The following is a 22,493-nucleotide window of genomic DNA, read 5'->3' on the forward strand; positions in this document are numbered from 1 at the left end:
ATGCCACCTGTGCACCAGAGCACCTTGGACGGTGCAACCCTCTACATTGCTTTCATGTTAAATTGTAGTCTGCACCAGCCAGCAAAGCACTGCACAAACAGACTGCTGGGACGAGTCTTCTACCAATTGTGTTGTGTTTTGTTCTGATTAAACCCAGATCCTTGTGACTGGGGATGAATGTTTGTATTGTCCAGCATTCCGTCCATCAATTGTTTCTTTTGCATATGTTGCACTAAGTGGATAGGGTATGCCCAGATGTGGGTCCCTTGCTCAATACACCACTGGATTCAAGCTAGATTGGCTGAAGAAGGGTGATATCCAAACTGAGGAGTGGTGAGCAAAAGAATTATGGATTAAATCCAGACCCTTGTGACTGGGGGTGAACGTTTGCATTGCCTAGCATTCCGTCCATCAATTGTTTCCTTAGCATGTGCTGTGTTCTGATGTCAGGTGGCATACATCACTGGGCATTGAGGGGGCCCCCTGGATCTTGGGAGCTCCCCGCAAAGCGCAGACTGCGGGGGCCTGTGTTATGCCCCTGCTGGACCTTCTCCTCATCCTGTTGTAGTAACACCTACTGGCAGCAAAGAGTAACTGGGAACATCTCACAAATGCCAACAGGTACAGCATACAACAGCATCTCAGAGCGTATATATCACATCATGCACCAGTTACACACTTATAATGCGGTTTTCATAATATGGATCAACAAGCCTACAAATACCAGAATGTATGCACAACGCCTGAAGTGAATGTATTACTCTTGCCAGCTCTGTATCACTGGCAGCTGTGGCCAACCTCCATGACATCTGACATTGTCAACTACTCCTAGCTTACACCAACCCTGGAAAGCATCTACTAATCTACTTGCTTTGGCTCTATGGATAGCTTCTAATGTCTGGTTGTCATACAGGCAAGGGTTGCACACATTTACTGCTGCTGATACAGTGCTGAGGAATCACTTCACTACAGTAGGTTCAGATTTATAGACTCAGTACCAACAAGGGTTCCCAATAGTGTCAACACTGGTTCCCTCTGCATGCGGAACATTGGGATGATGGCGGGTCACCTCAGGTCACTTGGGCACTGTTGATGTCATTAATCAGTCCAGATCTAGTAGCCTTGTGTCCACTGTTCACCTTGCCCTGTCTACTGCACATAGGTTTCCCCTGTATCCAGCTCACCAATTAATGTGTGGGGATGGGCAGTTCACCACTAAGAGGAGTGGGGGTGCTAGTGGGCCACGAGCACGACAAGTCCACAGCAGTTTTGTGTCCGTAAATGAGCACTGGGCTAAGCAGCAAAGAACGTGCAAAGTTTGTGCTTTAATTTATTACTCAAATGCCCTGGTTTGCCTGTGCTTTCACAGCTTATCCTTACTGGGTTGTGAGATGAGCCAGCCCCCACCTGATACTATCCAAATGGAGACTAAGACAGGCTGCATCAAGCAGGTGCTGTTATTTTTGTATGAAAGAGCACTGTACTGTTCATTCAGTGATGGAAAGGGTCATGAAGAGAAGGCGTGATGGCTTCACTGACTTGATGAACAATACACATTCATCAAACCTAAATCAGGCATGGACAAGCTGTGAAGACATATCAGGCAGTTATCCAGGCAGACAGATTCATTTTGGAAAATGAACAGGAATTCTGCCTGTGGGGGAAGAGATTTAGAGTCCCAACCTTCTCAAATAAATGCCTATGCTGAACACCGGAAACCACCAACATAAATTAAACACTGTTTGAGAGAGTTAAACGCTGTCCGTAGTAGGCTATTTGTTTTGCAATTGGTATTCACTATTTTGGCTTTCTCTAAATAATTGTGTACAGAGTGCACCATACTCAATGAGGGTTTCCCTTCTATCTAGGTTTCATTATTAATGTGAAATGTGCTTTGTGTGAAGCCATAGCAATTTATATAGCAATATGTGGAAAAATGAAGCTTGGATGATGTCATCAGTGATGTAATTTGAGATGTCATCAGTGATGTAATACATGATGTCATAGAACATGCCATGAGTTATTTCATATGTGAGTTCTTAAGCAGTGGATGGCAGTGGATTAAGTAATACTTAGTGCTACTAACTCTAACTGCTGAATTTCTGTGTGTTTTTTTAGTCGTCACTTAGAAATGTACCTAACTATATTGTTACTTTAACGTTTGCCTTCTTCAGTGAATATATAGATCTACATGCTTCCCTTTATTCTGTTTAACATCTCTCTTTTTGGGTTTTTTCCCAGTGGGAATATGCCATACAGCTGTTGAATAAAATGTAAATGCATTTATTTTTTATTTATTGTTTGGTATTTATGCATGTCCCATAATAGAACAGCATGGATTGCTCCCAAGTTAAAAAAATATCTCAATTCTTGTCAAAGTGAAACACAAGCAAACCCCAAAATATCCATTGCTCAATCCTCTGGTACCTGGACACAAAAGCAGTCAGACTTAACTTAGAGGCGATGTGTAAAGTACTCATGCAGCACTTCAACCAGTCATAAGGTGAAAACACAACACAAGACAAATCCCACACCAATATTAAACAAATAGATTAGAATTTAATAAGTTTTTTGACACCAAAATGACATTTTAAAGATTTAAGTGAGAATAGTGCCTTAAAGCACAATGATAATGAACAAAAAGGGGTGCAAATGCCGCTACTCAGTTGTCCTGAGATTATTTTTTCCAAAACATACGATTGAAACGCTATGCTTTGTGTTTTATTTATTTTCAATTATTTTATTTGTTTCAATGTTTTATTCAATAATCTTCTATTTAGTTTTGTAATTTGCTTTTTTAAGACCTTATGTACATAACAAAAAAGAACCACAACATTCCTATTTACAATAACAATGATACATTTCAAAATTCTTCATTCAAACGATCAATCATCCCTCTCTCATACAATTTACAAACAAAAAATACAAAAAATACACTTTAAATGAGTGCTGGAATGAAATTCCTCACAACAACACCCTACAAAGTTATCAATCTCAGGAAAAAATGCCTGTTTGTTCCAATTTCTTTGACAATTTTCTATTTTGGGCTTATAAACAGTCTACATGTTTCGAACTCGCATTATTTGGGAGTTCTCATCAGGACCATAATCTGTAATGAAAGAAAGAAAACTTTCTTTAGAACGTGAGTTACTACTAATCAGGAGCTGCCAACGCCATTACTACAAGCCTGCTTATCTTACCTCACTCATCCGAGTACCAAGGAAGGTGAATTCTCCCCGACGTTAACACAATTCTAATTTGGAATAAAATCACAAAATCACATATCCCTTCAGGCATAAACTCAAAAGTATTATTGAAGCAACCATACAACAGCACTTACTTCGTTAAATGTGCCTGCGTCCGGCTTACTTTGTGACACTCCCTGGTTCACTCCCCACTAAAGGAAAGGAGAGGAACTCATCAGTATTAGCTTGGTTGGGGATGTATTTAAACAATGCGAAAGCACCAGCTTCTTACCTAAGGCGAGGGCTCAGGCGTCTGTATGTACAGATCTTCTACCACCGCCTGTAACGGACAGCAACAATGTCGGAAAATTAATATAATGTATGCTGGCTAATCTCTGGTTGGTTAAAAGATCGTTGGCCAAGTGATTACTGAAATCGCTTTCCGAGAGGGTCCCTACCTGAAGAGATCGGGGTACAGTGCAGTAACAGGTCTCCTCGATCGTAAGAAACGCCGCGTCTGAATCGTGCTGGTTTACGGGTCCGCAAAGGATCACGGGAAATGAAGTCCTGTGGGCGGAGAATACTTAAAGTGACCCAGCGGAGTCACGTTTTCTTTGCGCAAATGCTCATCTATATCAATTGACCTGTCTGAATGCGAGAGCAAAACTGTCCTTACAAATAGTTGCATATATTGGTTGTATCTTGAATATAGACCTCATAATGTGTGAAATGCGAGGATTGCTGGCGTGCCAAAATTCTGAGATTTCAGCAGAGGGGATTATTCTGTGGTACAATTGCAGTACCTCATTCTATGCTAGGAGTATAGTTCAACGGAGTCACGTATTATTTGCGCGAATACTTGTATGTATCAGTTGTCCTGTATGGATCCGGGAAAACACATCAATTGCATATGTTGATTGTTTCTTAAAATTAGACCTCATAATGCATGGAGTGGGAGGATTGCTTGGGGGCCCAAAATTGTAACATTTCAGGGAGGGGGATCGTACTGTGGTGCAGTTACTATACCTCATTCTATGCTCCCAAAACCTAGGAGTGTAGTTCAAATGGGTATCGTCCGGGAGTGATGCCATATTACCATGGAACTTAACGGACTGGCTTATGTGTAAGCATCAATGCAGAGTTACTCAGAGATTGTTACAATGAATAAATATCATAATTTGAACATTTCTGTCAACTCATTCAATCCATGAATTGCCGTATCGAATTTTATTATTAGCATGGCTTCCCTTCTGTTGAGTTTAGCTTCCAAATCGCCACCTCTGGCATCATTTTCTACTCTAGAGATGACTGTCCAAATCAGGTCTGTGTCTTTATGATGTTTTTCGTGCCAGTGATTCACAAGGGGTGCAGACACTACATTGTTTTTAATTCTGGATTTGTGCTGTTGTATCCGTAGGCGCAATTCTTGATTCGTTTTACCGATGTACACTAGGTTGCATGGGCATATGATTCCGTACACGACATACCGGGTTTTGCAGTTTGAGAATGCCACATGTTTCCAACTTGTTTGCTTGTATGTGAATACCGTTCCTTCTTTAGTTGTATCACAACAAGAACATGTACCACATCTGCGGTGTCCTTGAATCGGCGGTAGGCCCAGCATGGTGCGTAAGTTCATGTTTTTTTCTTGTGGAAGGGCGGCCCTCACCAATCGATTGGCGATGCTGCAATTCTTCTTAAATGCAAAGAGTGGTTCATTTTTAAAAGATGCATCCAAATTCTTCAACAGATGCCAGTTTTGTTTTACTACCTTTTTTAGTGCAATTGAGTTGGGACAGAATGTAGAGACAAAAACCATTCTGTCCGTTTCTTTTTTTGCTCTTCTTTCCAACAAACTTTCACGTGGTGTCCACCACGCTCTCTTCAGGGATTTTTTAAATAATTGTTTGGGGTATCCACGTTGTTGTAATTGGTTGTTACATTTTCTGCGTGTCTCAGATATTCATCCTTAAACTGACAATTACGTCGAATTCTTAAGTATTGCCCATATGGAAGATTATCTTTAAGGCTACGAGGATGGTTAGTCTCATGTTCAGGCCGACCGTGATAAAGCATGGGCCGGGTACATGGACCAAGTTGTGAGTGCTGAACAAAGTACCTTAAATCCTGGTTGTGGAGTGCTGCAAGATCCCGCATCAAGGATACCTCTTGAGAAATCAGTTCCAAAGAAGTTGCGGGCTGCAATGTGAGTTGCTGTGTTGGAGTTTCATCATGCAGTGGTGGTTCTGATGGAGCTGTAGGCTGTGATACGAGGACTGGTGTTGAAGATGCATAGTGCAGCAGCAGTTTTGGATGCAGAGCTACAAGGAAACACATCACACCGCATTGGTTCAGCCCAAAACACCATATCTGGGCTGGCAGAGACCTTTGAGGCCCACTTCTGAGAGTCCAGGAGTGGTGGGTAAGACTTACAGTAGCCAGAGTCCAGATACTGTGTTCTAAGTGGTTGGAGGCCTTGCTGTCCCTGAGGCTCTGATCAGGAGGCTAGCAAAAAAGACCTTGGAAACAATATGGTGGTCCTGGCTTCAAGATGAAGTTCCCTCTCACTTAGGAAGCAGTCTGGCTTGCAGCAAAGCAGCAAAGCAGCACAGCAGTCCTGACTCTTCCACAGGTCAAGAGGTTACTGAAGAGTTGGGTCAGGAAATGTCACAATTAATTAAATTAATTTAACTCACTTATTTCTGCTAGAGATGTCGTAAAATATTCACAATTTCAAGCCTTATATTATTATATTATATTATATATTGATTTGTAACGCGCTCTGTTAGTCGGGACTGTCCTGGCGCGGTGAGGAAGCGGTGTCAGAGTGATCGAGAAGACAGCTATTCAGAATGTGAAAAAAGGTGGGTTTTTAACAGTTTTTTAAAATTGATCAAATTGGGGGAGTTTCTTAGAACATCTGGTAGAGCGTTCCACATCTGGGCTCCCCGTACCGTCAGAGATTGCCCCCCCAGACGGACTCTCTTAAATCTGGGGACAACCACCTGCCTGCGGGAGGCAGATCGCAGCTGGCGGGTTGGCTGGTAAAAGGCAAATCTTTTTGCGAGGTAGGATGGACAAGGTCCATGGAGGGCTTTGTAAACGAGTACCAGAGCCTTAAAACGCACTCTTTGGGCAACTGGAAGCCAATGAAGCTCCCTCAGTTGCTTGCGAACGCTGAGCCTCCTTGGAATGTTAAAAAGGAGTCTCACCGTCGCATTCTGGACTACCTGTAACTTTCTAATCAGAAAGTCAGGTGCCCCGATGTAAAGGGCATTTGCATAGTCCAGGCGGGAGAGCACGAGTGCTCTGGCTACCGTTTCTTTGGCCGCTTGAGGGAGGAGGGGAAAGAATCTTCGAAGGGTGGTCAGGAAGCCAAAACAGGTCCCGGCCAGTCTAGAAATCTGGTCACAGAAACCTAAGTCGGCACCAAACCAGACTCCTAGATTCTTAGCTATCCCACCTTCTCCCTTGGGGCAAGGTAATCCGCAGGGCCAAATGGAAACCCTAAAGTCAGTTGGGAACTGGCCGTAAAGTAAGATTTCCGATTTGTCCTCATTGCACTTGAGGCTGGCTCCTGCAAGCCAAGCAAATACAGAGGATAAACATTGACGGACTCCCAATGTGCAGATGTTATCCTTGTTCCAGGTAAAGAGGAGTTGGGTGTCGTCGGCGTATGCCATTATCTTCGCACCCAAATTCTCTGCCAGCAGAATCAACGGGGTTAAATAAACATTAAATAAGAGGGGACTCAAGGTTGACCCCTTTGGAACTCCAGTCCCTACCCTGCGGTTAGAAGAGTGGAAGGGGGGTAACCATATTTGTTGAGACCTGTCTGAGAGGAAAGAACGGATCCACCCGAGGACTGAGCCCGAGATGCCAATATCCTCCAGCCTAGACAGAAGCTGGAGCTGGGGCACCGTATCGAACGCGGCAGAGAGGTCCAATAAAATCAGAGCCGCTCTGCCGCCTCCGTCCAAACACTCCCTAATGGCCTCTGTCACCTCTACAAGCGCAGTCTCGGTGCTGAAGGAGGTACGGAAGCCCGACTGGGCCGGATGAAGTGCCCCCGAGGATTCCACGAACCTCTCCAGCTGCCGAAATGCGGCCTTCTCGCATACTTTGGCAAGGGCCGGGAGAAGGGATATGGGCCGGTAGTTAGATGTAATCAGCAGGTCTGCTGTAGGTTTTTTTATCAGAGGGAGGAGTTTGGCTTGTTTCCACTGAGAGGGAACCGTTCCTGAAACTAGTGACTCGTTGACCAAAGCAGTAACCATAGGGGTAATTACCTCGGCCACTCCACTCAAAACCCTTGCCGGGCATGGATCTGCTGGGGACCCCGATTTCAGGGCTTTTAATATAGCCAACACATCCATCTCCTCAACATAAGCAAATTTAGACAACTCGGCTTTAACTTCTAATTCTTGAAATAGTGAAGGCGAGGGTAGTCGATCGTGTAAGGGTTGATCGGCTTGCAGGGGAGATGGCTGGTCAGAGGGTTTTGGACTATGTTGGATTTTTTGTATTTTATCAATAAAATAAGTTGATAGTTTCTCACACCAATCTGTGGAGATCGGGGCTTACATCTTCTCTGCCACCGGGGCTGTAAAACTCTTAACAATGGAGAACATTTCGCGACTATTATTCCTGGCTTTGAGAATTCTGGGCGCGTAAAATTCCCCCTTGGCCGTCTTAATCGCCGCATAATAATTTTGTTGTGCTCCTCGGAGCTCCGATTTTGCAATGGGGCAATAATCCCTTCTCCATACTCGCTCTTTCTCCTTACATCCTAATTTTAAAATCTTTAATTGGTCAGTATACCAGGGGGATGTGGGGATGGCCCTACGGTTCTTTTTTCCTTTACACTCTGGTAGTGATCTAATGGTAGAGTCTATCCAGGATGAAAAGCTATCAACGGCATCATTCAAATTTTGGGCTTTCAATGGGGCGGTGTGCTTGAGGGCCTCCACCAAATCAGGAATATTAATTCTTTTTGGGTATTCCTCCAACTGGGTGTTAGACGGCACACAAGTTTTGTTAATGTCCCATGAAAAATTAACTGGAAAGTGGTCTGACCAAGTGACAGGAAGAGGTGGGTCAATTAAAATATTAAAATTAGAGTACACCAAATCCAAACAATGACCCCCTACATGAGTGGCAGAGCGCACCTGTTGCACCAACTGACCAAGATTACAGATCTCCTCCAGGTCTTTTACTCCGGGAGCTAGGCTCTTATCCATGTGTAAATTAAAATCTCCCAACATTAAAAAACTTGGGAATCTAAGCGCCCTCTGGATAACAACCTCCTCCAGGGATTTGATAAAGGTGCCCAAAGGACCAGGTGGGCGGTAAATCAGCAGACCCCCTAAGGTAAATTGAGGGGACAGGGCCGGGGAGAATTCCAAAACTTCCCCATCCTCGATCCCACCCGTACATTCCTTCCTCAATGACCACTTCTCCCTATATATCACAGCTAGACCTCCTCCCCTGCCTATGTTACGGTCCAATCTAGTGATCTTGAACCCTCTGGGAACAGCCAATTCAACCACTGGTGCGCAGCTTTCATTCAGCTACGTCTCTGTGATGAAAAGGATATCAAGACCTTTGTCAATGATAAGTTCGTGCACTTCATCTGAATGCTTTGGTAGGGAGCGGGCATTAATAAGAGCAGCTTGAATAAGAGACCCTCCTGCTTTGTTGGCCTGGGAGATGGAGGGGGGATTAGACAAATTAAAACGAAAATGACATCCAGGACAAATTTGTGATTTGGAGACTAAGACGTTCCATGGACCGCCCTTACATGGGGGGTGGCAATTGAGGGCCCTCAGGTCATCAGAGTTGTACGTGATAGGCGAGGCAGTCTCATATAATGCAGGACTTGCAGGGTGCCTGGCCCTGCGCGCTGCCGGAGCGCAGACGGGCGCAGACGGGCTTACCTTAGGCGCACCTTCGTCGCGCCCGCTGCACCCATCCGCTGCGCTCCCGGAAGCACATCGCTTCTTATGGCCTGTCACACCCAAGCACTGGACCGCTAACTCCGGCCAGGCTCGTGGAACACCCCACCCCAAGATGGCGGCTCGCCCTCCCCTCTCACGGCACTGGGGCCGGCTGGAATGAAGCACCTACAGATTGACGTATTCCTGAAGGTAAGGAATCTGAGAATATTATCAGAGGGAGACCACAGTGCCACAAATACCACCAGAACTGAGGAAGCACCAGTTTACCTTAGGACTTTTGCTGTCCTCACTGTTGAACCACTAAATACCATGCTAATGCCTTGTGGTAATGTTAATATAGCTGCAGGATATTACCCTAGTATATTCTGGTGAAATCCCAGTAAGGGGTCACATTCTCATATTAGCACTTTCTTCTTGTCTCACTTTTAACATCACTTCTTTGCAGCAGTTTCACCCATGGGAGGATACATCTAATCCTATTTTTGAGGGTTACAAACGTATACCCAACACTGTGTGACAGGGGAACCGGCTAGGTCAATTCATGTCATCTACAAGGGTAGTATTATTCAAGCCGAGTCTGTGGTTGCGCCAGGAAGATTCCCACAGTAATAGCGGCCCAATTTTTCTGTTGTCCTCAGACATTGCTACTAGGCCACCTAACAAAACAAAAGTACCATGGTTACCAGATCTGTGGCTCACAGAGGTCACCTCTTTGAGTGGTGGTTGCACACCTCGTGAGAGGTTACCCGTCTGACCTTCAGGCCCTTTATTCGAGGTTGGTCACTAGCTGATTCCAGACTCTTTCTAGGATTGGCTCTTCCATGGTACAAACAGGGAAACGATTACCTCCAGATGCTCTGGGTTAGTATCGAGATGTGTAATACATTAGATGCATTGTTTAGTGTGACAAATAAACCTAGATACTGGAGTTGCTAGATGAGGAAAGCGCTTTTTTAAATCTCTGTGCACTCAATGCACCCTTCTTTCCTGTAAGCAGTTTTCTGTAACTTCAATCTTTAAAGATGCAAATCGTGAAGTTCCATTTTCTGGAGGAGACAGAATATTATTAGTAATGTCATCCATGAGTGAGAGAAAATGTATTTCTCAACTGACTGGGCACAGTGTTTGCATCACCGAGATCCTACCTTTTCCCTTCCTTTCCCACTTATCATGTGATCTGAAAGGGATGAGGTAATCTCACCGATGCCACTCAGCTTCCGCCATATGTAGCAAGGCTTCCTGGCAGATGGACTTGGACCAAAGGTGACTCACTGTTGGCTACCATTCAAAGAACATTATTTGGCCCACGTGGCTGCCCTCAGTCACTGCACCATCTGCAGCTACCTAGCTTAGGTAACAAGGGATCACAGGTCCCTTGTAAAGTACATAACAAAATGAAGCACATGACCATAATAAATGTTTTTTGTATTCATGGACTCCACAACGTGGTAGCCATTGAAAATCTGGCCAAGAATTGACTCCTTCTTCCTTGAAGAAGTAGGCCTTGGCACCCCTGTGTGTAAAGAGCACACTAGAGGGTGAGCTGGCCTCATCAGACTAGAGCTGCCTTCACAATTCATCCTGCTCTGCAGCTTCTTTCTTCATTTAAATCTTCATGTAAACTCTTGGTCTTTCCCCAACACAGAGAAGATGAAGGGTACCTGTGCTGAGGGAATGGACACGTTGGGGCGAGCGTGCTCAACTATTTAATGGGCGCCTTTTTCTCCAGAGGTAATTTTACCTTTTGATTAGCACATGGTGTAAATGTACTGACAGTACACAGCTTAATGGCCACGATTAAAGGACAGATTTTGACAATTGAGAACAGGTAGTTTCACCTGTCAGGCGGGCGAGGAGGTGGAAGATGAGGGCAGGGTGTGCCAGGGAAAGCATTTCTCAATCTCATTTTGCAAACTGGGGATCTCCCAACATATACACCAGGGAATAAATAGCCCGCTCTACAGCACCCTGTGGGAGACGACAATCAGATGCTCAGCCGCGTCACATCAAGCTTCAAACTCTTCGTCACCATGAAGGCACTCCTTGCAAGCCTCAGCATCCTCTTTGCTTTCATATCTAGAGGTCAGTTTCATCCCTCAGATTTTGAACCTCTGCAATGCACAGATATGATATTTCATATAGTTAGCATGATTTTCTTGGTATGTGTGTCATGGTAAGAATTGACCTGGGGAGATTTTGCTACAAGTCTTTCTATTGGATAATATGTTTTCTCGGTTCAATTACAGGATCATTGATTGATGCACTTAGAGATGTTCATTTCTTGATTATTTGACTAACACATCTTTAATTTGTCAACTTGAGAGGTCCTTGGAGGGGAAAAGCAGTTTGTTTACGACAAACACCAGGCACACCTTCAGAGCTATTCGGATTTTCAGGCACGTTTTAGGTTTCAGTCACCGGCAACACAAACGCGTCAACTGGCACTGCCCAGAGGAATTTTGCCATCTTGCATAAAAAGCTGAATTATTCCAGATTATAGGCACTTTAGTATCTGTTTTTTTCGCAGGACAGATAGGGCCATCCAGCCTGCCTCTTTCACTGCCTGCTCTCACTATCCTGAGATGAACTATTTTCATGACATTTTGTTTGTAACTCCATCAACTTCTTCAAAATTAGTAACCTGTATCCAAAATACTCCCTCCAAGCCTTACCCTGGTTTCTGTTGAAGCTGTGGTTGTATTTAAAAATATTATCGACAGAAATATCGTTTGATATAGATATTTATTCCTGACTCTCCTGTAAACAAATATTGTCTCAATGTTCTTGTTTTCCTCCAGACAACTCAGGCCCCCTGCTGTTAGTGTTGCAGGTTTTCATAATCGACGTCACAGTGCGTCAACCCCCGTGCCCAGGTTTCAGCCCTTGGGTGTCTTTGCACACAAGTATGATTCGGTACTTAAATAGCCCTGCAGAATAACGCACGGCTATGCATTGTGTGGGAGACAGCCGAGGAGAAAAAGTCCTCTTGTTTTCCTTCATGTGCTTTGATAAACAAGCTCCCATGTGTGCCGCCTGCAGAAGCTCGGACGCCCATGAATCGCCCCAATGAAAAATGAATACCTCTTTGAGCTTTTCTTAACTTTCTGTGGTTTTTCTACTTTGAGTGCTTTACATTTTCCTCATAGACAAAGAAAGAATCTTGATTTCTAACCTGTTTGAAATATTTCCTAAATGCATTAGGATTTATTCCAGGCTCCCGACAAAAGCCAGCACCGAGTCTATCAAATGAGATAGTTACTTCATCTGGGCAATAGTTTCACCTTTTTAGTAGGAGAGACCTTAATACAGCAATTAACAACTCAACAAAGTGTCTGCATCTAAGCTTAGTTACTACAAGTTGCAGCATTATTTTAGCTACATTTTATAATGGGTTTTTTTTATGTACACAATGAGCATCAGAGGGTGAATCAACTGGCAAAAACAGTTGATCCACAGCTATGCTGAAATAAATCCGCACAGCAAAATCCAGCTTTTTCCAGCGGCATTAGCTATTAAATTTAATCCATGTACTCGACCACTCATGCACTCGTTAATTCACCAGCTCAAACATTGCTGTATTCATTCAACTATTGAAGAGTTACATTATATTCACTACCTCACCCATCGGCACAGCAGCACTTAAGCTGGTAACAGCCCATCCTATGGGCAACCCAGTGCTTGGCTATGCTTTTCTTCTGTTCAAGTAGCAATAAGATATATTTTTTAGGGGGTGGGCATTTGGTACATTTATCCGTTGTGCATTTCCTCCCCCATCTTAATAAATTAATGAATGAGTACTTTTTCTTGCAGGAGAGTCACTGAGCTGCGAAGTTTGTGCGAATCTCAATGGCACAACATGTTCTGGCAACCAGACCGTCTGTGAAGGCTACGCAACCAGGTGCGACAACACCTACCTGGAGTTCACATACGGTAGGTGTCACGCAGCCGCACACCAGGGCTGCGGTATAGGGTCCCTATTGTGTGGATAACAGGTGCAACACAGCAGTGTGGGGTGCTTCTTTGAAAGGTAGACGGGGTGTCAAGGGGCCTGTCTGATGAGGTGGGGGTGGGCGGGAGAGAGGCCATTGAGGCAGAAACTGGATGCTTTGGTCTTGTGTAAAAAAGGGAAATGTAGTCCAGGAAACCAAACCTCTTTGTTGACAGAGATAATCTGAGGGGGTTATGGGAGGCAAATGGATGGCAGGGTAAATCCATAGGACACTAGTATAGAGAAGAAACATGAAGCTCCAATCACAGGGAGCAATGGTTAAAGATGGGAAGGTGCAGGTCCAATCACAGTCCTCGATTGAAAATAATAAGATGAAGATCCTATCAAAGTGCCTTGGTGTAGACCTTGGCATGGCACAGGTCTAATCCCAGCACTCCATAGAAAATAATACGATGAGGCCGCTACCATGAGGTGCAGCTCCGTTCACTGCTAGTCACAGAAAGTAATATGATGACAGTCCTAGCAAGTGTCACAGTAAAGAGAATAGCATTATATTGGAACATCTGTATGCTCCAGAGATACACTAACTGAAGACAAAGGTCCAATCACAGCCATGTATGCAAAATAACAAGATGAGGGTCCTACCACAAATTCTTGGAATAGACAATAAGATGATACATGTCCAATCTCACCCCTTTTAGAAAATGATAGAATTGTTTCCTATGGAAAATAAGAAGAAGAAGGTCCAATCAAAAGTTTCTCAATATAGGCAATGGGATGGTATAGCTTTAATTTGATGCCTCAGTGATATCCTATGAGAAGGTGAAGGTCCAAGAACTGTACACTATATACAAAAATAGGAAAAAATAAAACCAGGACTCCTTAGTAGATAAAGGGATGATGAAGCCCTATTTTCAGTGTCCAATAGAGAAGAACCATCCAATCACAAGACCACATTAAAGGAAATGGAAAGTTCAGAAGTTTTCATAAAGTCAATGTTAGACAGTGGGAAAGTAAATATCCAGTCACTGACCTGCTCCCTCAGCACTCCCTAATTGATGATGGGAAATACTTAGAGCCAATGGCATGTCTCTGTTACAAATTACTGGAAGAGACTCATTCATTGAATGGAGTTCGTGTATAGTGCTAATCTAATCACAGGACCACGACAGGGACCAGTCTTCTAAAAGATCCATGAACTCAACTGCAAGGATACTTGACAGTTAATAGGGAATTACAGGTCCAAACAATTCCCAGAGACTACAACTATTAAGGCCATGGCCCACCACAGAAGTCCCTGGTTGACAATATTACATTAGGGTTGTAATCACAGGGCCCAGTGACAGACAGCATTGAGCTAATGGAAAAATATCCTACAATGAAACAAATCCTGAACATTTAGAAGATGTGCATGGCCTTTGAAAGAGCAGCATGATGCAATTTAAGGCTAGTTTAAGAACAGATATGGGGTGGATACTTACATGGCAGGGCACCCAAGACATATGGATACACAATGGTAAAAGAAAATCATCTTACAATGATTATATACACTAGGGGTTTCTAGATGTTCTTGTCTCTGCTTTTTCTCTAAGAAAGAAATTAAGTGTTTGCGTGCTTGTCTCCCAGCAGTCAGAACTTCATCCAGTGATATGTAAACTAAGAGAGTATTCATGAGAGACTCATGAGAAACATAAAATAACATAAATAATTATTTCCTGATCTTTGTATTTTTTGTTTAGATACTACCCCAACCAGTGCTCACTTTTGTAAATAATAATTTTCTTAGGAGACTGCCGCCAGCCGTGTTCTAAGCTGGGGTTACCAAACACCAAGGTTGTCTACTCTTGAACCCATCTGTTGCTTCTTTCTTTCACCACCCTACACTTACGGACTCCTTGTTTCGCTCTTGCAGACTCTTTTCATCCCTACTTTCTCACCTTATCGCTGTTTTACAATGTACTGATCCTATTATTTTGTTCCTCTCTCTGTCTTGCATTGAATTAAATTCCCCATTCCAAAAAATGAACAGTGGTACCCACAGCAGATGTGCAATATGCTAGTTTTTAACTATTGTTGAGTGTGAAGAGTGGACGGTGTTTAGGCATCTCAGGAATAATAAACTTCAGGTAATTTTCCCTCACCTCTGGGATACTGGCAGTCAGTCAGACATCAGCTTTGGTTTCACAGCAGTCTTTCAAGTATTCTGCAGAGCACTCTCTTCACTGGTCATAAAGGACTTGGTACTGGAACAAGGTGGAGTGGTTTGAGTCACATTGTCATACACATTTTCTAGATAGGGGATGTTGATCCCCTGGCTCAAGCAATAGAACTTGGTTAATTGTGGGTCTTATTTCAAGTTTTGTCTTTAGGCTGCTCTCCAGACACAGACTAAGTGTAGAGTGGTGCTTCTCATAGTAGATAGCTCTATGGCTTTCTTTCTAATTGGAGCACTCAGCACACAGACACAATGAGGTATAAGGTATTTTCATCTGGCTGTCATCTGTTCAACTGAAGTAGTATAAATGGACAGACAAATGGGTAGGACTGACCTAGAAATGCCCTCACCTCACACAACAAAACTGTACTCCCACACCTCCCTTCTACCATCAAACAAATGGTAGTGTTCAGGAAAAGTAATCAGCAGTTCCTTAATATTAAAAGGCTTTATGAAAATTTTGAATGTAGGCCTGTCTCCAACCTCCTCAATTCTAGGTCTGGATCACCACTCAACAAGCAAATGAATGTAGGCACTACAATGTCTCCTTTACATGTCCTATGCCGGGACAAGGGTATCCAACATGGATCCCACTAGCTCAAATATACACTCAGCCCAACTATTAAACTTGTTACATGCACTACACATGCACACACTCTTGACATACACAGAGGGTGCCAGTTCAACGTTTCAGGCATACACATGGCAGCAGAATTGTACTTGCTCTTGGCCAAATGCAACTAGAATTACAAGCAAGACAATGGCAGATATTTGAAATATATAGAACAAATACCTTCAGTGAAAACTCACACTTAGAAGCAGGGTTGTCACTGATGAACAAGGAACTATTTAGAGGTGGATGTGAAGAATGTCAACAGGGTTTGTGCAGTGACTCAAAGTGAAGGCTGCCCCAGTGGCCCATGCTATATACTGTGTTGGGTGGAAGCAAAATGGAAATTACTATTTAGCAGGTCAGTGGATGACACCGGCAGACAACTGTGTATGTGTATATTTTGCATTATGGTTTTGGAAAAACAATTGATTAGCAAGACAGCGGAAGCTGTTTCAAAAGTCTGATATATGGTATCTGTATGCACTATGCTCAGGATAGGGACAATAGTCCTATGAACACTGTGAAGGCATGTTTGTGGTGCTTTTCAGGAAACAGGACAGGGCCAGGACCATACATTGTAGAATATATTTTTAGGACTCTGCACACATTTAGATTAGAGTGACAGCAGGGCTGAAATACAATTCTTGATACCAAATAAGAATGCAGACAACCACTCTGGACAGTAGGACATTCATGAAAACCAAGCAGATGGCATTCCTGTCTCAACATGTGAAAATAATTTATCATTTAAAAAAAGAAATAGGAAAAATGATGCATGGAGCTGAAAATAGCTGCCTACAAAGAAAACCAGCGGGAGTTTGCCACTCACAGTGGTTTCGGCCCATGACCTGGTTAAAGACCAAGCCCTGTTGCCAATGCTCACTGCACCCAGCCAAAAGGTTCGCTACCCATTGCGATGATTTGGGTCCAGGACCCAACCACAGGCTCATCCTTTTAGCTTACTCGCAGAGCTCATGCTCTAAGGCCATGCGCACCATGGATTGGGTGCCAGTGAGGGTTTGAGTTAGTGCAGGGCATGACAGACACTGAGTCTCTGCTGCCAATCCAAACTAAACATGGAAAACAGTTGTGCCCAGCAGGACTTGGCTTCCCATCGTTTGTTGGGTGCTGGTCCTGCCTTCCTAGGGCAGGATCTGTGCAAGCCTTGCCACAGGCCAGCTCCTGCAGCCAACCCACAACTGTGCACCTCTATCACACTGAAAAGGCATTTTTTGGTTTGCCTCTATGTTGTTTTGATAGCCTCATCCTGTTACTTTGACTTGCCTATGCAATGATTGTGGGGCATTGAGATCCAAGTCAAGACTCCCTTTCTTTGCTCACTGGGGTCACTGACTGTCTTTCAAAAATACTTTATTTGCTTTTTTTAGACTTGTTTTATTGAGAAGACAATGATATATGTTTTAATGATGTTTTCTAAGCTTGTATTATGCTTCTATGGCTGTGCCTTATTTCCAAAATAAAGTATTATCCGATTCTGATCTGATCTGATTTGCAAATACCTTTTTACTCCAAGAATAAATATGTCCTGAAGTGGCAGTTTCTTGGCATTGTGAACTATAGAATGCCATGCTAATTTTCTTGAAGATCCATGGAGGGAGAAAAAGTTAAGGGGGGTGGTCTAAATTGTACTGTTTTACAATTTCTGCTACTGTATGAATCTTTGCTCGATCAAAAAGCAATGAACGGATTGACTGCAAACTTGGCATGAAAGTAGAACTCTAGTCAAAAACTGTGTTCTCCTTGATTTGGCGTAAATCTGGAGCAAGAAGTATTTAACATAGTTTATAGATAAGGATGTTAATAGTTTTGAATATCGCTACTCGCGATTTAGAGAATTGCGAATCCTATCAATTACATTTGAAATTTTGATTTGCCATTTTTAAATTTGAAGTCAAAAAATTTGAGAAAAAAAACCTTACAATTTCATGGGGTAGGTAAAGCAGTATTAGAGCTGCCTACCCCTTTGGGAGTGCTGTGGGCAGAAACAAGACAAAAACATACTTTATGGGTGTTCTATAGAGCATAGAATTATGCAAATGGCTAATTCAGCCTGCTTTAGAAATGTACCCTTTTTTTTCTCCTTTGGGAAAATATTTTCACCTTGGCTAAACTGATCTACACCATCATGGAAGGCGAGTAATGCTATGACCATTTCCAGTGCTAAAAATTATTTGATCAGAGTTTGGAATATCCATAATTGTACAAGTTTGTGGCACTTTCCAAACTAGGAAGACTAACCACGCCCTGTTTTGCACACTTTAGACCCCTTGTATGACAATTGTACTGCGTATTAACACACATTTATACACATTGCTGATGTTAATACCTTAGCACCCTCAATTGTCACAAGAAGGCTTACCTGACAAGCTATATACGGTCCTGCAGTGGACTAATGCATCACTCCATGAATCTTTGTTTGTCCTCCTGATGACAGGGTCAAATTTGAACAGGTCTTCTAAGCCTTTCATCTTCTAAGATTGATAAAGGGAGTACCATTGAGTTGGGTAGTAATAAATGTCTCTTATACAGATCCAAGATGACCCCAAGGAGTGAATGTGTGCTTTACAAACACAGATTATGGTATCTGCAGAAAGTTGCAAAGAGGTGGCTAAAAGGCGTCTCTGTAGGAGAGAGCAGCACAGCCTGTTTATTTTGATTGAGCATTGATTTGCTGGGCATCCTTCATCATGGAAATGTGTTTTGTTGGCTTTTTAAGCCTGGTAGCCTTATTGACTTTGTGTTTCCACAGATGGCCAAACAACATCCATGACCTTCAAAGGCTGTGCAGAGAACCAGAACTGTAGCAACTACTTCCTGAGTGAGAGCATCAGAGGCTTCCAGTTCCGGATGTGGAAGAGCTACTGTGAGCAGGAAAACTGCAACACAAAAGATCTAGTTGGTAAGTGGACATCAAATATTATACTGTACTGTACTTACCTTAAAGGGTAATGACTCAAAACATTCTCTTTTTCATTTCAAATTATTTAAAGAGCTCAGACCTGTAAAACATTGAGCCTTTGTGGCTGCTCCAGAAGAAACAGAAGTAAGAGCCCCATTCTTCCATGGTCCTCGCTTAACAGAAGATCTAGCTGAAGCCACAATTCAAGACCTAAAGGGTCTGGTGACCTCAACAAAAGACAACACTGAGCCAGTTCACCACAAATGATCATCAACCAGTGCTGGTCTTAGCCAGGAGGTTTCAATTACCCTTGGTTCTTCTTCTGTGGATGAAATTCCTCTGCCTTCATGCCTGCTGCCCACACCAACCCACCAGGACACACATTTTATTTTCATTGGCTTATGGGAGCAAGACAATGTGTAACTCCCCTTCCACCACGGCCTCTATGATTTCATCACTCTCATCTGTGGCATGCACCCATCCTCTTCTGTTTCTTTGTGTTGCGTCTGTCCATGAGTCTGGGCATATCTAATGTAATGTGAACAGTACTGCTCAAACCTTTTGCGGATACATAAGAAGACCCAGTACTTAATTTGTATAACAATAAGTGCCAGGATTCTTGTCAGGAGACCACTGCAGCTTGTACCACCAAATGGAAGTGTCAGCGCTGCAAATGACAATTCAGAATTTTAAACATAAATGTTACTAATATCTGCCCCAAAGGTAATCTTGTATCATCTAGTTGATAGGCCTTAGTCATTTTTAACGTTTATAGAATTATTGAACAACTGTTGTTGTCTTCATCACAAAATTAGGCAAAGAGCACCACCAAGTGGCTGAAAAGCAAACGTGCTGATGTTGACAATTTAAATACCGATGCCGGCTACTGGAAACCACCGGTTCAAATTAAGCACTAACAAGACCCATCATACTTCCCCAAAAATTTGCTCTGTACAACTGCTGTAGTATCTCCTACAATATCTGAGTTTTCTTTCATTATATCGTCAACAAAATTCAGCACCATTTGAGGGACCGTAGATCTCAATGTGACAATTTGCTTCTCTGTTCTAGCTAAACTCACATAGTTTAACATAATGTGTAGTGCTTTTATTAGAATGTGTCCCTAACTATACTGCATGTGAAAATATAATTGGGTTAGAGAGGCAGAGTCATGGAGATATTGCACTGCTTCAAATTTATAACATTTAGTAGGTACAAACCTATAATGGCTGCCCAGAGGTTTTGGAGTGGCTATGCATTTGAGAAATGCACTGCCCTTTTCCCTTACAGATTAGAATGCTTATATGTGTATTTACATAAAAATGGTGTTCACTTACAGGCACACTCATCTGTGTCAGTAGAAACAAACATGCATGCACAGAAATGACAAATGAACATCCCCCACACACACACTTTTATGTGAGGCGCGATTGCCTGATATTTTACGAGGTGTTCATGGCATATAAAAAGGAGTAGGTCTAATATAGGCCTTAGTACCATAGTGTAAGTGACCTGAGTAAGTATTCATCCCACCGGGCAATGCACAGAATAAAGTCAGGTTTACCCAAACCAAAGTTTAATTTCCTTTTCTCTGCCTCCACAGTGCCGCCCAGGAACAACACGCCCAACGGAGTGCAATGCCCCGTGTGTCATGCTGAAAACGCCACTACCTGCCAGGCTAATGAAACCATGGAGTGCACCGGCCTAGAGACCAAATGTATGGACTTTGGAGGAAAGATACGCCAATATGGTATGCTAAACCATCCTGATTTTAGGGGTATTTGACTAAGAATGGGATTTGTATGAGAAGGGGTCACCTACAGACTGTTAGTCAGGCAGGAATGTGATCAAAGCGCATGATTTAAAGCGAGATGAAACACAGGGAGTCACATAGGGAACTAAGGTAAAGAGTCTGAGTCCGGTTTTCCTTATGAAAGTAGCAGACAGGTTTCAAAGAACATTACCTTCTTCCCAGAACCCACAGGTTTGGCCACAGAATGGCTCTATCTACTCAAACACATGGTTCACCATGAGAAATGCTGGGCTTTGACTTTGAACAGTGCCCTGAAAGATTGGCCCATCAGTGTGGGCCCACAGGCAAGGACCTTTCTTAAAAGCACTGTGTGGCAGGAACAGGATTACCTCTCAGAGATATATTTATTGATTCACATATGTACCTTTTAATCTTTTGAGGACATGTTCCTCCCCCTCATATGGAAACTGCTAAATAGAGTCAGATCATTGGTGAGGAATGATGTCTGATTATAGTGCAAAGTGGAAGAAGAACCTCTACCTGGTATCCCAAACTCAGGGGACATTTAAATTTCTACACTTAGTTTTTGGTAATATTGAGAAGTTTATGGTGAAGGCATGGGCTGTAGCTAGTGCATGGAATCAATAGAGATTTAAAAAGAATACATACTGCTGTGTATGTGGACAATCAGTGTGTGGTGTTGTTTTGCATGCGCAGAATTGTGTTACACGTCCTTTTCTCGTCTAATTCTATCTTATAAATTCCAGAGAAATATTTCAAAAATTCAAAAGAGGCATGTAACTATTAAACAGGGTGTATCTGGAAAAACATGTGAAAAAGACTTATATTCTAGTTTCCTTTCATTGAGAATACCTCTTTTACAATCCAGATTCATTGGCTAAGGTTTAGTGGATTCAGTGAAGTGGCCAAGCCAATGTCCTTGATGTCAGGCGTGGTAAGCCACACCTCCAGCCCTTCTCTTGACCCATCTTTTTTTCTCTTTATAGACAAGATCTTCACAGTCGCCTCCAAGAACTGTGTCAATGAAGACCCTTGTAAACAACCAATAATGTATTGTACAGATGGTCCAGCAGTAGAGATTGAGCACTTCAGCTGTTCCGATGGTGAGAAATATTCCTAAAGCAACGGCTTATCAACATCTCCAGATCAGCAATTGGCTTCCTTTCCACTGCAGAAAAGTTCCGCCTTAGACTTCTGAATCTATTGAGTATGCTTTCTAGAAGTATCGTCTCTTGGTCAACCAGCCATTGACCTCTTGTATCATGCCATTTTATATACATTGATTTTAGCACAATCTGCCAACGTTATTGCATCTAAGTACAGCCATGGTCGTCATTTACAACGTGCTACTAATGATTGGTTTGGAAGAAATGGTCAGTGATTTCCACACTTTTATCATGTATTTTCTTTGATAAATTTACCAGGGCATATGCTATCAATGTATAGGTTTCCACGTAATGTGCTCACTTCACGAAGACATGTGAAGTTAGTATTGATTGGAAATGGATGTGATGCACATATGAGGACATGTGCCATACAGAGTAGAAGGGATGTAGATTTCAAGCAGGGAATAAGTGGTGGAAAGTCAATCTTTGTACTAACAGCAGTATTCCCTATCATTTGTGATGGGATGATGAATCCACCATTGCAGACCCCATTCCATGAAACTAAGGGTTCAATCAAGCTTTGGAGCCATGCTTTTCAAGTTTACGTCTTTAATTTGCTCCCACACATTTATTTGGGATTCATAGATGTATCTTGGCAGCTGGCAGTCTGAATGTTTTGGGAGTTCAAATATATTTGAAATGAAATAATTCAAACATATTTGAAAGGAATATTCCTTTCAATCTAACTTACAGACTGGAGTCGGCCGGAAACTC

General features: G+C 42.8%; 1 protein-coding gene across 1 annotated transcript; it reads left to right on the forward strand.

Annotated features, from left to right (window-relative positions):
• The first annotated feature begins 11,120 nt into the window (after nt 1-11,120).
• Nucleotides 11,121-21,000, forward strand: LOC144767726 (phospholipase A2 inhibitor and Ly6/PLAUR domain-containing protein-like). The gene is made up of 4 exons (XM_078651110.1): nt 11,121-11,224; nt 12,953-13,072; nt 18,690-18,839; nt 20,443-21,000. The coding sequence occupies exons 1-4, from the start codon at nt 11,131-11,133 to the stop codon at nt 20,622-20,624; spliced, it is 546 nt and encodes a 181-aa protein (XP_078507236.1). The 5' UTR covers nt 11,121-11,130; the 3' UTR covers nt 20,625-21,000.
• The last annotated feature ends 1,493 nt before the right edge of the window (nt 21,001-22,493 follow it).

The sequence above is a fragment of the Lissotriton helveticus genome, chromosome 7 (assembly GCF_964261635.1).
Source record: "Lissotriton helveticus chromosome 7, aLisHel1.1, whole genome shotgun sequence".
Taxonomy (NCBI): Eukaryota; Metazoa; Chordata; class Amphibia; order Caudata; family Salamandridae; genus Lissotriton; species Lissotriton helveticus.

Excerpts from the sequence above, each read along its gene's own strand:
- LOC144767726 (XM_078651110.1), top strand. The coding sequence starts at position 11,131 with ATGCTCAGCCGCGTCACATCAAGCTTCAAACTCTTCGTCACCATGAAG. Across the intron at positions 11,225-12,952 it reads CTTTGCTTTCATATCTAGAG|GAGAGTCACTGAGCTGCGAA; the intron begins GTCAGTTTCATC and ends TTTTTCTTGCAG. Across the intron at positions 18,840-20,442 it reads CAACACAAAAGATCTAGTTG|TGCCGCCCAGGAACAACACG; the intron begins GTAAGTGGACAT and ends CTGCCTCCACAG.